We start from the raw sequence: 20,991 nt of genomic DNA, 5'->3' as shown, positions 1-20,991 counted from the left end.
AGAGAGAATAACAGATAAAATAAATGTCAAAGAAGTATCCAATAGAAAAATTATTTCAAATTAATTGATAGATATATCTAGATTAAAACATGAATGATAGAAAAAAAAACAAGAAACTGCAAATGATAAAAAAACACTCCAGAACTATCTTCGTGTTGGTAATATATAAATTGTGTAAAAGTGAAACTAAATAGACCTGGGAATTCTAGATCTTCCTGCTCTCCTAAAATAAAACATTAGTACAAAATAAAGCAAACTTAGGACAAATGTTTATTACTAATACTGTAAGTTTTCTGTTAAAACTTCAAAAACAGGGCAAGAACAATAAAATGAAGCTGTAAAAAGACAATAAAAAATTAAAAGGAAGGCTGGCGCCACACAGACATAAATATTACCTTTTCCATATTCTTATAATAATTATTTAATTAGTATTTTATAGATAATATTTTAAATTTACATCTAGTTCTGAATGGCATTTAAAGACATCACATAAACCATGATATCTGAATCTGATTGATTGATTTTTGCTTGTTTAATGTCCAGTGGCAAGTATTTCATATATCAGAATCTCTATCATATCTTTATTTATCTACCATTTGCAGAGTTAGAACATGACAAGGAAATATTCTTTTAAGAAAAATCTTGATAATTTATCTTTAACACAGAATGGAGCAAAAAGATAACATGTATAAATGATAATAATTCACATTTTTTGTATCAGTATCTATTCATTTTGTACAGAAAATGAAGGCAATAGAAATGGTTGACTTTCTAAAAGCTTACCCTAGGGATCTGTCATCAGAGTCACTACCCATCCCCCTCATTTCACTGATAGCTCTCTCTCTGTAAAAAAATTATATTCTTATTACAGATATAGCTGCTATAAAGGTATCCAAACTACCATTTGATCTGCAATGAACCTGAATCACTCACATGTCAAATTACCCCCTTAATTGCTCAAGAGAAGATAAAATTCTGACATTAGTTACAATGGTTTTGATTCCATCAACCTCTCTTAATATTTTAAACATTTTGCTGTTAGTTTCAGAGGCAAAGATTTTTTTTAAATTAACCAATCAGAATCAAATAATATGTCTGGCAGCCATCAGGGATTGAAAATTCTTAAAGTCTGTGCCTTGCACAGCTGGATATTAGGATTTGATCATGTAAAATAAATATACGGTAATTGTTTAGATGTCTTTAAGAGGGTATTTGTCAATGGCCAGTGCTCAGAACTCGGAAAACAGTTACCGGTTTTTTCTCTGTCTGGACTCGGATTGTGTAATCCGCTTCATGTATGACTTAAATCAGTGTCCAGGGAAGTAACTCTCTGTTTAAAGGACAAATCACTTACTTCCTGTTAAGGTTTTCTTTAGATAACTTCAGTTCTGTTTCCAAGGTTTCAATATTTCTGTCTTTATCTTGTATCACACCAATCAACTTATGAAGTTCACCTTTGACCTCAGTTAATTCTGAACCAACATCATCTAAGGATTCCTATAAATAAACCAGATTATTCTGAATTTTATATTCAATTATTTTCAACTGAAATCATGTGTTTGTTATATCATTGAATAGGAAAACAGAGTCAGACTGTTGACCAGTTGAAGAAGATCTATAACATTCTGTTGACAATAGTTATCTTTTTAACATTTCAAAACTTTGGATTTTGAGTTTTCTTGCAAAGAGGTAGTTGAGAATTAAACAGGAACAATATGATGAAATTAAATATTGTCTAATAAATAGGGCATATCTGATATGAACATGTGCTTCTAAATACAATTTAATCTATAAATATATATAAATTTTGGTGATTTTTCAAAAGTTTCAGTCTGGCTAAGAATAAGAAGTGGTAAAAAATGATGAAAAAACACAAATTTCCAAAGCATTGATTTCAGAATATATACAAGTTATAAATGGATTTAACCATGTAAATTTCATCCCGTTGACTGTCCTTCTAAAGAAAATCATTTCAAGTTACCAAGCATGCTTAATTAAAAACCTACCATTTCTCAATCAAAATCATATCAGTCTGCTTAATATGGCAGCTTTTCTGATCATGCTCTTATAGTTCTTTTAATAAAATCACATTTTTCTATGTAAAATTAAGTTTATAAAAACTAAATTTAACATAGAAAATTTGCAAAAGCATAGAACCTTTATAAATAAAATTGAGAATGGAAATGGGGAATATGTCAAAGAGACAACAACCCGATCAAAGAGCAGTAAACAGCCCAAGGCCACCAAGCATTTTAATCATTAACTAAAAAAATATAAAATAATATTTTCGTTTGTTAAGAGTAACAAATTCTTTAAAATATCCCAAATAAATTCTTATAAAGATCTGTAACATACCAGTAAGTAGGCCGAAATTAAACTAGATGTGTTGGTAGGACAAGAATTCCCCCACCTGCAACCTAATCATAAAAAGTAGGTTCACAGGAACAAATGCAAACTAGATCTGCAAGTCATCATTATACACTGATGTATCAAAAATCAGCTACAGATATGCAACAATAACAAAAAAGCTCTGTTCAACTGTTTGATTTCAGAAAGACGGAAGGAGGGAATTGGGTAAAACTATATGAGGGAGAGACAGATATGTATGAGCTGAAAACATTTAGTTATCCATCTAACAATTAATACTCAAAATTAATTGTTAGTAAAGCATTGAAAGATAATCCTATGGTCTCAACTTCATGAAAAAGTATCACACATTGTTCTAACTGGTTGACTAGATGCTGATGTAAGTTTAATTTCAGAACACCTCAATTTCATATTTCAAATTTGTATTTTGTTCTTTATTCAAACAGAGTAAGTAAATATTTTTCACCAATCAAAAATAAATTAAATGATATGTTACAGGTAAAATTTCACCAAACCATGCATAATATATGTAAATAATAGATGAAAGTTGAAAAAATACACAAATTTAATTGGATGGATAAAAATATTCCACAGCAAACAATAAAGGAATCACATATGAGTTATTATAAACCTCAATCCACAGGTATGAATTTGTTATAATAAAGAATGTATGAATTATTTGAAAAAAATAGAAGGAAATTCTCTGTTTCCATACTCTGAAAATAAACTGAAAAAAAATATCCATTAATATTAGCACATCTTAGAAGCATGAAAACAAGAGAATTTCCTGATTATTTTGTTTGAGTATCCCTTGAAATGTATTATGAGTAGCAATATATGCAATGCATCAAAGTGATAAACAGTTTTAGTGCAATGATCATGTGCATTATGAAAGAGAAAATGGTACTAAATGAAAAAATTTATTCTTTGTTTTATTGTGAAGACAAGCACATTATCTATATATTTTCTTTGCACTTACAGGGGCCTCAGGAGCCGAGTGGACTAAGTAGTTTTACTACTGTAACATAGCGTGTCAAGACTGAGGTTGTGAGTTCTAGCCCAGCAAGTGGCAGGTGAATTCCGACTCCAATCTTAATTGACTAGGATTTCCAATCTTCCAACCAAAGGTCAGAGGTTTTCTCCAGGCACTCTGGTTTCTCCACCAATAAAAACTGGCCGCACAAAATAGCCAATGGTGCTAAAGTTGCGTTAAATCACTAAAAATCAATCGATCAATCATCTTTCCACTTATCAAATCTAATCAGATTATTACAGAAATGATTACCAAGCTTATAAGCTATTGAAATCAAAATTGACCAGGCAAGACAAATCTTAGGCAAACCTGCTTAAGTAAAACTTTTCTGATCAATCAAAACAAGTCTTGAGCAAACCTGCTTAAAACTGTTTTGATCAGACAAGACAAGTCTTGGGCACACCTGTTTAAATGAAACTTTCCTGATCAGGCAAGACAAATCTTAGGTAAACCTGCTTAGTGAAACTTTTCTGATCAGGCAGAACAAATCTTAGGCAAATCAGCTTAAGTAAAACTTTCTTCATTGGGCAAGAAAAATCTTAGGAAAACCTGCTTCATTAAACTTTTCTGATCAGTCAAGACAAGTCTTAGGCAAACCTGCTTAAGCAAAACTTTTCTTATCAGTAAAGACAAATCCCAGGCAAACCTGCTTAAGTAAAACCATTCTGATCAGGCAAGACAAATCTAAGGCAACTCTGCTTAAATCAAACTTTTTTCATCAAGCAAGACAAACCTTAAGCAAAACTGCTTAAAAACTTTTCCTCCTGAGAAATTTTGATTTCAACATCAAACAATCTTTTATTTCCTGTAACAAGTATGAAGATGAAGTATACACAATGCGCCTGTCTATGAAATAGATATGAATGATCCATCACCCAAAATCCCTTATTTTCCATTAACTGTTAATATCATTAAAATGTCATGAATTATATATGTTACTATAGTTTGAATAGTATATCAACATCACTTCTCAGTTTATTAACGATAGAAATGATTGTGAATTATGCATACGTGCATGTGACAACAACCATTTACACTAAAAATAACTTTGCTACTTTTATACCATTTTTAAAAAGGTAAAAGAAAATTCTAAAAAAAAAATAATTATAAATTGCGCTTAAGGTGCACTGATCACTACCCAATAAACTACCATCAACTTTGATACATCGCTAAAGAGAAACCAAAGAAACCAATGGTTACCATGACAACCAACTACTTACTCTTATTTGATGGGGTTGTTTAGTTCTTGTGTCCTCAAGGTCCTGACAGAAAATCAGGAAACAGTAAACAATACATAAAATAAGGTACAAAAAATACTTATCAGAATATATATCCAAATATAAGGTTTAGATTTAATTTCAAGACAAATATCCAAACAACACCTTGGTGTGACTGTGTAGATCACATGGTTCTATATGTCTATTGAGAAAGCAAAGATCTCTTGTTAAATAAACCTAAATCCTCCTTGATTGCATATTTTGTGTATTGCTTAGAAATCTGATAACAAATAATTATCCTGTAAAACATACTGATACTTTTAGAAATTGACACATCATTTAAGGTACAAAATTTGCATATGTAACATTTCATAACATTACCTACAGTTTACACTTCTCCAAATACATAAGTATAACACAGGAATGATAATGACAATCTATACAAATATATATATAAGGGAAAACTCAAGTTAAGCAACATATAGACAGAACATGAAAGAAGCAAGTACAGACTGTAGATATAAGACACAAGATATCCTGAAAACCATTCATAAATGTAGCTTACGTCTTTCAGGCTTCTGATTAGTGTATCTTTCTTGTTCTTTTCTCTTTGTGTTTTTTCAAGCTCCTCCCTTAAGGCCTCAATCTCTGACTGAAGGTGGTCAACTTCTGGTCCACTTACTGGTCTGATAACAAAACAAATGCACACAATAAATTAAGAAGATACAAATGTAACATGTTTTGTAAAATTGTTTATAATTATAGTATGTATCATATTTTGTTAAAATCTACACATCAAACTTTCATAAATATTTTTTGTAAATTGCATATCATTTTATCAAGAACAGTACAGCTAAACTTATCAATAAATTAAAACTATTGAACAGAATATAAAGCCTGTAAAAAATTGTAATAAATTTCAATAACAATTTCATGCAAACTGGTATTTACGATAAAACTTTTGGAAATGTGTCCCTTGTGTGTGTCAATTTTGGGGTTGTAAAAAATGGGAAAAAATTTCTATGCACTTGTTACACATCCAAATGATGAATAAAACTAAAACACACTGTGAAAATCACACCATTCCTCAAGAGTTATATTGATCTGTCATACAGGATGCCTATATCACACAATGGAAAGGTGCAAGGGAGTTATCTATATTCAAAAAGACTTGTGTAAATATTATTACTTCAATAAGCTAAATCTTGAAATTTGTTTGGAATGGAAGGAACATTTTTGGAAGGAAAATTAATTAGATAAAATCTAAAATTATTTCCATTATACTGATAATATATGATATCTAATATCTTTTTAGGTCAATTTTTAATTTATTTATGTCGACCATTGTACATGAAATCTCATTTGCTTGAAGAAAAGCTATTAACTTCTACAGTGATGGATTCCAATAAGCTACTGGCATTTCAGACCAGAATCAAAGTGCCATTTACAAAAACGGCTATTTTAAAAAGTTCAATTACAGAAATATAATTCTACTTGTACTAATAAATAAATATTAAGAACTCTGAGAGATAAAGAATATACTAAATGAATATATATAATTTCTGAATATAAAAACACAAGTCTATTTGAAGGACAGGGGACATAATCCAATACCTTGCACCATGATATATCCTCAGAGCTTCCCTTAAAGCACAGAAAATAAAGTATATTAACACAATCAAAACCATCTAAGTCATGCAATACCAGTGATCATTTATACTGCTTCAAAACCTAAAGTTTGGCATGTGCTTTAAATTACAAAATATCTTGCCACATCAAACTCACATAGGACTGAAAACAAAAATATTTGGTTAGCAAATTAAATGTATAGTTTTTGCAGTAAAAACCTATACTCCACAATGTTTGTAATCTACAAAATCTAGCAAATTATGAAAAATGAGCACATTTTGTTAATACAGTGTATAACTAACATTCAAAAGCTATGACATAAAGAAAGGACAATCAAAGTTAATTCAAACGGATTACAGTTCATTACTACCACTTCATTTTCACTCTGGTGGATAGTTGTCTCATTGGCAATCACACACACCACTTCTCCTCATTTCTATATTAAATCAAAAGGTCTTTTTTTTCCTTTATCATTAAATTTAGAATGCTTTTCAATTGTTCCATTAAGTTTCAGCAAATGAAGTTAGTTATTAAGTTTCACTGTTTATTAATATGTAAACCATAAAAGTATTAAAAATAAGAATTATGTATAACCTTAACCATTCACAATTCCATATCAATACAATTATTCAAGCTAAACTTTAGTTAAAAATAAGTTAACCATTCCACAGTTCTCACCGAATTTGACTCTGACAATGTTGTCGTAATTGTACTATTCTAAAATAATTTTACAATGAAATGAACATGTTTGTGCAGCAACTAAAATTGATGCTGTGTCAACAAAAAAGACAAAGTAAGTCTTGAACTAGCTGTAATACATACGCAAACATTTTACTGCAGGAAACAAGGGAGATAATTCAAATAAATTATTTAGAATTACAGGACTGAATTGATAAATAAATCATAATAAATGAGGATCACAGGAATGTTTAAACTAGGAATTATTTACACACTATTCCCGACACAATTGGAAGCAGTACCTCCCTCAGAGCAAAGCCAGTTGAATTGGTACGGAATGACCAGTGAGGTGTTGTCCAATTTGGAAATGAATTGACCATTTTATGATCTACTTTCATCATTTCTACAACAATACCACTAGAAACCTCCATGAGAATAACTACACAGACGTGTGTGAATAGCAGCTAACCACATCGTTAATAACTTTATTGACTAACTTTCACTTTTAACTTAACTAAATTCTTATTTCATTTTCACTTTCTATTTATATCTATAACAACCATTATTGTAACATTACTTCCGGCGAACCGCATGAACCACCAAATTTGTACTTAACTGTTTGATTTCATATGTAATATTGTCCTGGAGACGCCACGCTTGTTGGCGAAACATGTCGACCAGAATAAACTCTTACCATGCAGTAATTGATGGGTGTTGTTGTCTTTATTATCATTTTAGGAATTATTTAATAAGTTTATTTCATCCTTCTTTTGAAACCATTCAATATTTTAATGCCATTTAATCTGAATGTATTGTTGGTACAAAATTGAAAGAGAAGGGGTAGAAAGGGTTCAACTTTAAAAGGTTAAGTTAATAATAATAGAGATGTACAATAAATGTTTATTGTTGGCAAATATAAAACTTAGTTGTACTAGCTTTAATAACAAGAAGAAAAGCTAAAGTAAACTCCTGTTTAGTATCAAGTACAAAAAAATTTCATATTTTTCAACATTATGTATGTATATTGGTTTTTATCCTGCAATTAAACCTAGACACACTATTGTTAAGTTAATTTTTTATTATCGAATTTGTTAGAAATCTACACGGCTAAAACAAGGATCCCAAAGAGGACCCCAAAATGAACTGTGGCGTAAGCATTTATTTTAACATTACCATTCACTCTACATGAAAACAGGATAACAGGAGATTTCATAGTGATACCATACAAATAATACAAAAATATATTTGCGTACCTGTGATTTGTACAATAGTTGGCTGATTGCAGGATAAAAGAGAATATTATAACTTTTAAAAAGATAATTAAAAGTATATATTTGTAATGAAGACTGTTGTTAATACATACTGTTTTTCAGCCTCTTCTAATTCTTTTCTTAAATGTACAATTTCTGTTTGTAAATCTTCAACAACCTCATCCAATCTTTTCTTACTAGATTCCACCAACAGTAGTTGGCCATTGATTAGAGCTACTTGTTTTTCTAAATCTTCTTTTTCTCTGTTCAGTTTTTGGACTTTGATTTTTTCTGTAAATAAGTTATCAAATACATTAGTTGTCATGCTTATGGTACCATAATGATTCTAATAGTCATACCAAGTAAAATCCTAAATATTGGATGTCAATATAATATGGTATATTTTGGCATTATCCTGAAATTACCATATTAGAAACTGTTTTAAAAATTTGTTTAAAAGATTAGTTAGAAGATTATCAAAGTCATCCATGTTGTTTATATAAGATATACTTTCATTGAATTGTTGTAATTGTTGTAATTTGATTATTATGGGGAATTTTGCATTTTTTCAAAATGATTGTTTGGGAAAGGGTGCAACTCTGAGGAATGCTAACAAAAATCCACAGATTATTTCCATTGATAATACTATATATAATGAACTCATTTCAAAATTCTATACCTTGATAAGATACCTCTCCCTCAGGACCATAATCTTTGACATATTCTTCATGTCTTGTTTGTAAACTATCTTTCTCTCTACGTAACTGTTCACATTCATCTTCCAGCTGATCTCTTTCTTGTCTTAGTCTGAAATATAAAAAAGTCTATCCTTCAAACAAATATTATAACAACACATTATAATACATCTTCAAAGCCAAATACGCTAATATATTCATAATCTTTAAATATGATTTGTCATCTTTTGCAATATTGGTGATATTATCCAATCAGTCTAAAATGGTAAATATGAATAGGTCAAATCCTATAGACTGAATACTACATGCATTAAAAACTTGCCTAAAATACTACAACTACTCATGTAAAATTAGATGTGTCTTGGAAAACATGAAAAAGTCACCATGACCCTGACAAATGTAAACAAGGTCCGTTATTTTCTCAAATAAAAAAAAAACAAAAAATTTATGTTTATCTCATTATGATACCATTACTTATATAAATCAACAACAAACCTAAAGTCACAAGAAAAATAAAGCATAAAAAGTACATTTGTTCATTAAAGCCCTTGACTCAAATGGCCATTATTCTGTTAATTTGATGTCAAGCATAATGAAAGCTAATTTGTCCAGTAACTTATCGAATTACAATTTTTTAAGTTCAATGGGTGTAATTCAACCTAAAGTAGATCAACATAAACAATGTGAATTAAAACTATCCAAACCTTTCTACTTCTATCTTTGGTGCAGAACTGACCATTGCTTCCTTCATTTCTAAATTTTCCTAAAAATACAAAGTCATTTGATACATCAATTCTATTCACAAAATTTCAAAATAAACAGAATAATCTTTTTAAAAATATTATTCTGCTTTATTTAACACTGTTTCTTGTAATCAAAAAATAACTTTATTGGTGTTGAAATGGTTCCCTGTTCTAAACAAATATTACTTGGTACCTGTTGTAGATTCAATATACAGATTTTCATGACAAATTAAAAACCTGAATGAAACTGGAAGGTCTTCCAAAAGTATAAGTGTTATATCTTCACAAATATAATTGAAAATTTTCTAAAGAAAAAGAGGCATTTACATCTTCAATTGTCGATTTAATTTCATTGCAATTACAATAGAATGCCAAGTTTAAACAAAGTTTCAATAGTATGATCTTTAGAAGCATAACTATTGTATTTTTTCAAAAAATATTGCTGAAGTTATTACTGAAATTGTAAACTTTCATTTACTATTTATTTTTTTTACTCTGAAAATAAAAGATTACAAGAAGTAATAGTGAGATAGCATGATAATCTTAATAAAAGTACATATTTGACATGAAATTCTACTATAATATTTTATTATAAAGTTAACATTTAGAAAGGAAAATTTAGTCAAATTAAGACACAATATTGCATAAGATACAGGGAGTATGTATATAGATGCATATATCTTATATACTTTTCTAGCTTTTAAACATAGGTTTTCATCAGCAGAAAAATGCTAAGAGTTAACATGAGGGATAAGACATATCTTATAGGATGCCACTGAAAAAATTAAGGGAAATAGAGTAGATAAAAATGATATGATATAAAATAAAGAGTTGGGACAATAATAAACATAAGGTAATTTTATGTGAACTCTTGGCACTATCTAAGATGTAATCATTAGTATCTGGAACAGTAGAGCATGTTTTTATGGCAATATTCCAGCTGTATCAGCCTGGGTTCAAATCCATGACCTTGGCAAAATAAGCCAACAATCTACCAACTGAGCTAAAGGAATACTTCTCTATTGCAGCTAATGGAGAGCATTTTAGGTCAGTGGAAAAAGGACTATACTTCCCCAACCTCAAGAGTCATTACACCATAATGACTATATCCAACATCAAACCCATACTCAACTCATGTTTTTTTTTCTGTTTGAAAACCAAACATGACAGAAGAGCATGCTTATCCTTCCAAAATTACCACTGTTCCAGTCAGGGTTTGAACCCAGGGCCCCTAGTACAGTAAGCCACCAATCTACCAACGAGCTACAGGAGTACTCCACTAGCATAGATAATGAAGGCAGTCATCTTTCTTCTAGGTTAGGGGTAAGTACTAGTATTTCTAACTGGAGTTGTAGTGTACTCTTGTCTTATGTGAAAGATCATTGGCTAATCCCTGACAAGTTTAAACTGAATGCTTCTGTGCAGCATCCCAACCAAGCACAAGGCACAAAGGAATAAGATCAAAGACGGATCAGATTGTAGTCAGAATAATGTGTTTAATAATGTAGGGTATTCTAATATGACGTTCTTCTTTCTCTTTGGAAACAAAGCCATGCTCTAATTCCAATAAAACATGGGCTGCACGTGATTGAAGTCACAATTGAAATTGCGACGTCAATTTTATTTTGAACAACGCCAGAGATCAAGATGGACATTTGTGATGGTGTTGCTCGCTAGGAAATTAAATAAAATCTTTCTAAAAGTAAGTTTACATTTATCTGTTCATTTTTTTATCGTGAAACGGTTGATTTTCTATAACGTTTTGGTGTCATAAAATAAACATGGCTGCCTTTCGAACGTATAATAAGATCAAAGACTGATCAGATTGAAGTCAGAATAATGTGTCTATGTAGGGTAATAGGTCTTCTTGTGCATTGTTACCCTGTTAGCTATTATGTTAAAAATATGACTAAGTGAGTTGGAGCAGTTGTTTTATGTCTAAAACAAATTGCTGTAAATATGTAACAACAAACATATTTTAGACCATTTCATCGTTATCCATCTACCAAAATAATTTAATAGTTACTAGAGTCCTCTCTTTTAAGTGACCTATGTATTACTATAACTTTGATTTTACCTATGACAGATATATTAACAAGCTGTTTGTTGATTAAGCAGAAGTTATATATATTTCATATACATGTTAATTATCTTTCCTACTCTTACTTACTAGCTCTGAATATTCATCAATCTGTTGAATATCAATTTAGATCAGTGACTATACTGAAGGAAGTTTATGTTAACAAAATAAATCAAAGCACGAAAGCGCTGTAAAGGCAGTTAATTACAGGTTGTGTGTATTTTAAGTCCAGTTATATCATTATCTTGCATAGTATCAGAGGTGGCTTTCAGTATTTAAGATTTAGAGTTCTCTAATGATATTGAATAAGTTTTATGAATGTCATATTCTGAGCACTATATGAAGGCGATTGTTCTCACTTGTTTATGAACTAGTGCATTATGTCCAGTTTGTACCTTTTTTATCTATGTTTATAGTCAAATTAGTTATCAAAGGTACCAGGATTATAATTTAATACGCCAGACGTGTGTTTCGTCTACATAAGACTCATCAGTGACGTTCAGATCAAAATAGTAACAAAGCCAAACAAGTACAAAGTTGAAGAGCATTGAGGACCCAAAATTCCAAAAAGGTGTGCGAAATACGGCTAAGGTAATCTATTCCTTGGATAAGAAAATCCTTAGTTTTTTCATTGGCAATCATAACACATCTCCTTATTTATATAATGATCTATCTTCAACGACCTCAGGTACAAAAAAAATGTATGTAACTAAACTATGATGGGAAACCTTTGACTTCTTTCTTTATATAAACTTTTGATTTGGTACCATAGAACTATGTAGAGTAAATGTACATTGCAACATGTCAACTCTTTCAACTCCAAGCAAAATTATATTTCCAAGCATAAAGTAATTTATGAATGAAATAAAATGCTCCGCTGGGGCGCAGCTTGATACGACCGCAGAGGTCGAACCCTGAACAGTTGGGGCAAGTATGAACACAACATTCAAGCTTGATTCAGCACTGAATTTGGATTGTAATTAAATATTTGACACAGCATAGATTCTGACACAGAATGAAAGTGGTCTAAGATACTTAAAAAAATTTAATTTACCTATTCAAACCATATCATTATTTTTTGCTTTTATATATAAATCAGAAATAACCAATTTAAAATGGAAAATTTTAAAGAAAAAAAAGGAAAAAGAATCCCCCCCCCCCCAAATTTTTTGAACCCCCTTATGATTCATCACCCCCAAAACTCAATCCCAGCCTTCCCTTTGTGGTATGGTACCTTGCAGTACAATTTCAGAGAGATCCATACACTTGAACACATGTTATTGTCTGGAAACTAGAAAAATGCTTGTTTTTTGGCCCCTTTTTGGTCCCCAATTCCTAAACGTTTAGGGCAATTACCCCCAAACTCAAACCCAGCTTTCCCTTTGTGATATGGAACCTTGTAGTACAATTTGATAAAGATCCATACACTTACACACAAGTTATTGCCATGAAACTAGAAAAATGCTTGTTTTTTGCCCCTTTTTGCCCCTAATTCCTAAAATTTGGAGGCAATTACCCCCAAAATCAATCCCAGCATTCCCTTTGTGATATGGAACCATGTGATACAATGTCAGAGAGATCCATAGACTTACACACAAGTTATTGTCATGAAGCTAGAAAAATGCTTGTTTTTTGCCCCTTTTTGGCCCCTAATTCCTAAAATTTGGAGGCAATTACCCCCAAAATCAATCCCAGCATTCCTTTGTGGTATGGTACCTTGCAGTACAATTTCAGAGAGATCCATACACTTGAACACAAGTTATTGTCTGGAAAGAAGAAAAATGCTTATTTTTGGCCCCTTATTCCTAAACTTTTTGGGCAATTACCCCCAAACTCAATTCCAGCTTTCCCTTTGTGATATGGAACCTTGTAGTACAATTTCATAGAGATCCATACACTTACACACAAGTTATTGCCATGAAACTAGAAAAATGCTTGTTTTTTGCCCCTTTTTGGCCCCTAATTCCAAAAATTTGGAGGCAATTACCCCCAAATTCAATCCCAGCATTCCCTTTGTGATATGGAACCTTGTAGTACAATGTCAGAGAGATCCATAGACTTGCACACAAGTTATTGTCATGAAACTAGAAAAATGCTTGTTTTTTGCCCCTTTTTGGCCCCTAATTCCTAAAATTTGGAGGCAATTACCCCCAAAAATCAATCCCAGCATTCCCTTTGTGATATGGAACCTTGTGGTACAATGTCAGAGAGATCCATACACTTACACACAAGTTATGTCTGGAAGTTACAAAAATGCTTATTTTTGGCCCCTAATTCCTTAACTGTTGGTACCATAACCCCCAAAATCAATCCCCACTTTCCTTTTGTGGTATTGAACCTTATTTTAAAATTTCATTGAGATCCATTCACTTAAACTAAAGTTAGAGTGCGAAAACTAATGTGTCTTCGGACGACGACGACGCCAACGTCATACCAATATACACCACAAAATTTTTTTTGCGGTCGTATAAAAAGGAGTTCTTAATTAAGAAATAAACTGATTCGCTGAGCGCAGCTGGATACACCCGCAGAGGTACTACCCTGAACAGCTGGGGCAAAAATGGACACAATATTCAAGCTTGATACAGGTCTGAATTTGGATTGTAATTAAATATTTGACATATTATAGTCTCTGAATAAATGTAGTCAATGAACTTGAAATCGGTTATATGAATTGAATTTATATTCAATTAAAGATTTCTTGCTGTTGTGCAATACACTGTGCTGTTGTGCAATACTTAATAAATCTGTTGCCAGACTATAAACAAATAAAGTTCAATTTCTTCTCAATGTCATATTTGAAATTTATAAAAATCAATAGGGAGATTACATCAATAGCTATAAATAATTCACCAAGGTTTCATGTGAACTGCTTAAAGCATTTTTGAGTTGTTGTCCAAAAACTGGAAAATCCCCCCTTTTTTAATGAATAAAACCCTATAACTCAGAAATGTAAAATCTAAAATTTATAAAATTCTAAAGGGAGCTTACGGATTGATAATTTAGTCTTAGATGCAAGATTTATTTATCAGTTGTTAGTGGCTTTGAACTAGCTGTCAGTAACTGCGAGTACTCTCAGATTTGTACTTAGTGTCTTTTTGTTGTTTGGATGTACAACTACCCGACCACGTCCACTTGTATTTGTATTTATCCATCTGATGAGTTTAGCCTCTTTCAACTGATTTTTATAGTTCTTTCTTATATTTTACTGTTACACCACTGTCCCAGGTTAGGGGAGGGTTGGGATCCCGCTAACATGTTTAAGCCCGCCACATTCTGTTTGTACATGTATGTGCCTGTCCCAAGTCAGGAGCCTATAAAAGTGTAATTCAGTGGTTGTCGTTTGTTTATGTGTTGCATATTTGTTATATTTGTTCATTTTTTTACATAAAATAGGCCGTTAGTTTTCTTGTTTGAATTGTTTTACATTGTCATTTCTGGGCCTTTTATAGCTGACTGTGCGGTATGGGCTTTGCTCATTGTTGAAGGCCGTACTGTGACCTATAGCTGTTAATTTCTGTGTCATTTGGTCTCTTGTGCATGTGTGGAGAGTTGTCTCATTGGCAATCATACCACATCTTCTTTTTTATATTTACATCAACAGATATAAAAAATTCACCAAAGTCAAGGTGAGACAACAAAACTTAGTTGTAAGATCTCTGAAATTTTTTACAGGGTACAAGTTTTTCTCATTGTTGGAGATTGTACGGTGACAGTAACACCTGTAACTGCTTAAACCCATTTCTTATGCACTTTAGTTTGATAAACTCACTGAATATCATACCACATCTCCTTATTTTTATATGCATTACAATTTACATGTGCATGTGCATGTAATTGTAAATATATATATATCAGAACAAAATTCATTGCGTCACTTTTATTTATGCATCCTTTGGCACAATACAAGTTCTAAAATTACACAACATAAAACAACTAAATGTTATTTCAGATGAAAGTTTTGTTTCAGTTCCATTCATAGGATTTATTAGAATTTTGTATGTTTTGCCAAGTCTAATAATTCGCTCTATGTGACATAGAGACATAGTTGACTAAACCACCAGGTGTCGAACATTCAAGAATTTTCAGTGTTTCTGTTTTTATTTGATGAAAAGGTTGCCTGAGCTCTAGGAGCTTTAGGTTTTATCACGGGATATTCTGGGCTGTCAATAATAATCCAAGTCGTAGGAAACTTTAATTTGAAGTTGGATGGTGAAAAATACCTGACTAAACCACTAGATGGCCAAGTGTTAGCCTCACACCACTGTTTAGACATAAAAACAATCCATGTATACACAATATTCTTAACACTAGATTCAATCTAGAATCTAGACAGTTCAAAGTTGGTTGTATGATGCCTCAATTTCATCAAAGTCATAAAAAAACTGATTTTCAACTGACACCCTATCAATTTGAAAATATATGTATCTCAAACAATGTGCTGCTGGACCAAGTGTGGTTAAAACAAATAAAAATTTAGTATACAACTCTAAACCGGTATAAAAATGCATGGCTGTGTCACGTGTCTTCATTTCAAAATTCTCTGCTGAAAACATAGGCATTGATGGTGTTTGCGTAATTCCATCTGTGAAGCTCAACATTAGCTCGGCAGTTGGTGGTGGACAGTCATAAATCCTTTCTGCAGTATGAATGACTTCTTCAGGAAAACCAACTTTACAATCAAAACTTTCCTCTAGATTTCTACTACAATATTCATCAAGTTTAGTTCTTTTGTTTTCACAGGAAACTGCCCTGATTTTTCTTTTTGTGGACGATTCAGTCTCTTGCTTGGTCCAGGAAAATAGGCTGGGAATTGCAGTAGACTTAAGTCTCTGTATGGTGGGTTTGCGCCCTGAAAAAGGTTATAAAACATTAGTTTTTTTATAATTAAATGAACTTCCATTAGCAATGTATACTTTGTACTACCTGGCGAAATATTAACTAGATTTATTCATTACAATCTGGATAAAACTATGTTTGCCTGATTCAATGTATGTTATGTAAATCCAAAGGACAAACAATGAGAGACTTATGCAACAAACGTACAATTTTTGTACCTAAATAACTATAATATAGATGAGAGCATGTCATTGTTTTGTTCCTGTTAACATTGTCATTGATATTTTTCAAGAAAGTCTATGAGGCATAGCTTATGCATTCCTGTCATTACTACATTAGCATAATTACTGCTAAAATAATTCTCAGTATGATATACCTCTTGTAAGAAATCATTATAATTGTAGCAATCACCAAAAAATCTCAAACAGATCACATTGAATCGTAATCCAAAAAATTATGACGTCTTGAATTACCCACCCCCTTTTATTCTAAAACGATAATTGCGGTTGTAAACAGACTTTGGTTTATTCGCATGGCGATTACATATATAACTATATATTTCACAAGGAAAATAGAGTTTTACCATGAATAGTTTCCTGCACGTAGTCTTTTTCAGTAAAACGTGCCTTGCAAACAACAGCTGATTGAGATGGACTCCACGATATCATCGTGTTCTCGTCCAATCTGCGTATGGGCCATGGCGTTGATCCAACTTTTCCTTCTTTTTAAGTCATTTGGAAATGCATGTCCTCCTCTTAAATGACATCCAGGTACACAACAACAAGTACTTGGCATCGTTAATTAAAAATATAACTGAAATAGTTGCACAGTGCAGAAACCGGAAGTAGAGGAACAGGATCCGCTACCACGGCGCCACCTATTCAGGAACGATTTCTTAGGCCCGAGAACACAGTTATTTCGTAGTGCATTTCTTTTAGACAATAAATTCAAATTAAAAAAATCGCACCTGCTCTATCTCAAAAAGATTTTTACAGTGTAGTGTACTACTATTGATACAAATAATATCAAAATTATAGAAACTTCTACCAGCTCTAACTCAAAATATTGACAATTCTGTGTTAAGGGGGGCTAAAATTCAGTTTGACAGCTTCCGACATTCTAATTTTTGACCTTTTTTAACTGGACCAAATCACTACTTAACATAAAGATTCAGCACCCAAATTTTTTTAACATGTAATTTCATCCCCTTACTTAATATTTCATGCATAAAATATCAAGAAATAAATTGGGAAAGTGTATAAAAAAAAAAATGCAAGTTATACACTGTTCACACTAGGGACTATATTCGTACCAAAGGACGATAACTGTGTCCTTGGACCATATAACTGCGAAAATAACGTTAGACGGGTTCACGTGCATAAACAGAAATGCGCTTTAAATTGTATAATATAATTCATGTTCAGTCGACCTTTAATTATTATATCAACGACTGAAATGATTTATAAACATCTAGATTGCAGATAACACTCGAAATTAACCTGAGCTCTTTCCACACGGAATTCAAATAATTCTAGTTTGTCAATCGGTTGACTGCTTATGATGCAAAATACTAATATATCAAAAGTTTTTAAAACTAACAAAACACAATGATCGTTTCTCTATTTCCCAATGTAAATGAAATGAAACAAAAAACATTTTATATCGCAATAAGAAGAGGAGAGAATTCAACATTTCCGGATCTACTTGGAGTCTAATGACCCCCCACGTAGATAAGTTGGATATCGCGGAAGGAAGGATTAACCCGGCAACTAGAAAGGCATTAAAGCACTGCCTTTAAAAATACATAAAAGAGTGTTGTAGGTTTTCTTTTACAGGTTAGGGTGTTTAAGGTAAAGACAATTTACGTCAGGAAAGACTAAACAAGAAAACTGAGATAAAAATATTAAGAGGGACAGAAACAAGGGGTGATATAGAATTTGGGGGTGCTCTGGATTCATGAAGGATGTGAAGAAAAAACTATAAAATTGTATTAACAAAAACAATATTTGTGAATTTAACCATGAAAAGTTACTTTTTCAAAGCATCATTTACAAAATTTTGATATTCTATTTGTGAACTTTTTTTTATCCCACACTCATTGCTAAATATGCTCACTTCATTTGCAATAGCTTGGCAATCACACAAAATGCTCTTTATTTCTGAACAACAACAAACTGTCAGATTTTCTTCTGCTGCAAATTAGGCACACATCTTTAACCTTGATGCTTAGAAATCTGTTTCCATATAAAATTACCTTCTTGAAACTCCTAATCACTGAATTTTGAAGGGGTTTTTATATGCTCAAATTAATAATACATCTGAACCAAGCTTTAATTTTTTTCTGAAATATTGATTTCAAATTAATAAAAGACACTATAATTCATCCTCCTATTAAACTATTGATTTTTTTTCTCATCTCAACACTTGTAAGTTAGTATTGAAAAATCATGAGTTACCATTCTTATGACAAATTCCATTCAAAACCCTACCTGTTGAAAGTTATCGAGTTTGTCATTGACAGAGTCATTTATCTCCCTTAGTTGTCTATTAGCATGACGTAATTCCTCCACTTTGTTTTCTAATTCCTCAAGTCTGGGTTTCTTGTATATTAATTCTGTGCTAGCCTAAGAAACAGAAGTGATATTACTGTGCTAGCATTCTGTGATTAGAAGCTGACTTACCAATGCACTTTAAACACACAATGAATTGGTCAAACAAATACTTTGCTATAGGTAGCCAAGGAAATGATAGTCAACATTCTGCTTCAAATTATAAGGCTTGTTTTGGAAAGGGCAATATGCTTGCAATTTAAATTATCCAATATTTTTTTACATAAAATTTTCTTTGTATAGATCCCAGTCTAAAATACCACATGTTCAGGAGACAAGTTAAAATATTTTGTTTGATTTGGAATGGAAAATAACTAGATGTGTTTTAGAAAGCACTTTATCAACTAAGCTGAATTTGACATCTTATTAAACATTAACAAATGGATTGCAGAAGATTATGCTATTTGCAGACATTTTTTCACAAATCTATTTGGATTTTTTTTTATTGATATCTTAGTTTACAAAATTTGGTTTATATATTAATTAAACTTGAACTTTGAACTAGCTTTCAGTATGCATTCTTGTTGTGTGCATAGTTTCCTGCTTAGTGGTATTGTCTAAAGTATATTATATACAAGATCAGTTCAAAGTGCATCATATGGATGATGGTATAGGTAGAAGGAACAGACAACTGAAAGGGAGACTGGGACTGGAAATAAAAAGAATAAAAACTGGAAAAAGAGGAACAAACTTGGGTAATAAGAAAAAGGATACAAGGCAGATAAAAACTATTAAGTTTCCAACTAAATATCAATGGAACAGTAATTTTTTTATGTTCCTTATTACAATAGTCTGTTTATTATGGGTTTTTACAATTTGCATAAATTAGGACAAAACTAAACATTTGTTTTAATTTTCTTGGAAATAAAATTCCTAAAGATATTTTATTTGTGATGATATATTTAAAAATTAAACTTACTTTTTATCAAATATTGTTTCATTCTCAGTTGAAGATAACACTGTGCAAAATTGTGTCCAAAACAAGGTTTCAATTTTAATTTGAATGCAAAATTTTCTTTTTCACTTTATTCTGATGGTAAACTTCAGATATACTGGGCTCTAGCTTATTAAACTTTATCCAGTACTCAAGTACAAAATTTGAATCGAAACACCAAATCCGGTATTTTTATTGGTTGATTTTTGAGTGAGTACAATAATCATGCTCCAAATATTTAAGACCACAAGGCCAGGACTCCCCAGTCCCAACTTCCTTTTATGCTGTCTGCTCTCTCTATTTAATTCATTTATACAATAAGTATGAGACCAAGCTAATGATTTCAAGTGAAAGCTACAATTCTGTGTGTCTGTTAAACCAATCTGTGATATAATGTCACATCTATAGTACAAACTTCTAGCAAAATTATAGCATCTATGTATTTTTATCCATTTCAAGCTTGCAAAGTAAAAAATTCCACTGCACAAATAATTTTTATGCTGATATGAAAATCGATGATACAAGCAGTCATCATTAATTTACATAATATAATATGACAAGTGATTGTACACTTTTAAACTGTTATATATTATATAAAGATGTATTATTTTTATGATATATTTCCAGCAAAACAACTTACCAATAACTCTTCTTTCTGATTAACCAGGTCATCTCGAACCTTCTCTAACTCTAAAATTCTTTCCCTGTAATTAGATCAAACAATGTACTTATTACTTATTACATTAACCCAGTTTATATTTCTTAACAGTACTGTTACTTCATGACCATAACAATGACACAATTTTTTAAATAACTTTAATGGCTAATTATGGTGATAAATTTTAAATCATTCAATGAATGAGTCATGAAAACAAGAACAAATCAATCAGAAGTTCTCATTTCCAATCATGTATTTG

The 20,991-nt window shown here is 31.4% G+C and overlaps 2 protein-coding genes across 20 annotated transcripts in view; both read right to left on the bottom strand.

The window, feature by feature from the left end:
* Nucleotides 1-20,991, bottom strand: part of LOC127734275 (myosin-10-like) — an 81,757-nt gene that overhangs the window by 15,957 nt on the left and 44,809 nt on the right. For 9 of the 19 annotated variants that reach the window (XM_052244045.1, XM_052244050.1, XM_052244058.1 and 6 more), the window contains 12 exons: nucleotides 20,715-20,778; nucleotides 19,021-19,155; nucleotides 11,783-11,803; nucleotides 9,574-9,632; nucleotides 8,854-8,981; nucleotides 8,288-8,465; nucleotides 6,925-6,963; nucleotides 5,183-5,303; nucleotides 4,621-4,662; nucleotides 1,355-1,497; nucleotides 784-843; nucleotides 197-223 (listed from right to left, as the gene is read on the bottom strand). In XM_052244045.1, the coding sequence (XP_052100005.1) occupies nucleotides 197-223; nucleotides 784-843; nucleotides 1,355-1,497; nucleotides 4,621-4,662; nucleotides 5,183-5,303; nucleotides 6,925-6,963; nucleotides 8,288-8,465; nucleotides 8,854-8,981; nucleotides 9,574-9,632; nucleotides 11,783-11,803; nucleotides 19,021-19,155; nucleotides 20,715-20,778 (1,017 nt within the window). Of the gene's footprint in view, nucleotides 1-196; nucleotides 224-783; nucleotides 844-1,354; nucleotides 1,498-4,620; nucleotides 4,663-5,182; nucleotides 5,304-6,231; nucleotides 6,262-6,924; nucleotides 6,964-8,287; nucleotides 8,466-8,853; nucleotides 8,982-9,573; nucleotides 9,633-11,782; nucleotides 11,804-19,020; nucleotides 19,156-20,714; nucleotides 20,779-20,991 lie in introns of all 19 variants that reach the window. The other 10 variants (XM_052244048.1, XM_052244061.1, XM_052244059.1 and 7 more) reach the window with 7 other exon arrangements.
* On the bottom strand, nucleotides 15,558-17,408 carry LOC127734276 (uncharacterized). The gene is made up of 2 exons (XM_052244066.1): nucleotides 17,115-17,408; nucleotides 15,558-16,544 (listed from the first exon to the last, which is right to left on the bottom strand). The coding sequence occupies exons 1-2, from the start codon at nucleotides 17,197-17,199 to the stop codon at nucleotides 16,030-16,032; spliced, it is 600 nt and encodes a 199-aa protein (XP_052100026.1). The 5' UTR covers nucleotides 17,200-17,408; the 3' UTR covers nucleotides 15,558-16,029.

The sequence above is a fragment of the Mytilus californianus genome, unplaced genomic scaffold, assembly GCF_021869535.1.
Source record: "Mytilus californianus isolate M0D057914Y unplaced genomic scaffold, xbMytCali1.0.p SCAF_3, whole genome shotgun sequence".
Taxonomy (NCBI): domain Eukaryota; kingdom Metazoa; phylum Mollusca; class Bivalvia; order Mytilida; family Mytilidae; genus Mytilus; species Mytilus californianus.
Note: the sequence above shows the minus strand (reverse complement) of the source record. Positions and strands in the feature narration are given on the sequence as shown.

What these genes read in the sequence shown, in the direction of transcription:
- LOC127734276 (XM_052244066.1), bottom strand. Translation starts at nt 17,199, where the DNA reads ATGATATCGTGGAGTCCATCTCAATCAGCTGTTGTTTGCAAGGCACGT. An exon ending in CGTGCAGGAAACTATTCATG is followed by an intron (nt 16,545 to 17,114) that starts GTAAAACTCTAT and finishes AACCTTTTTCAG; the next exon opens with GGCGCAAACCCACCATACAG.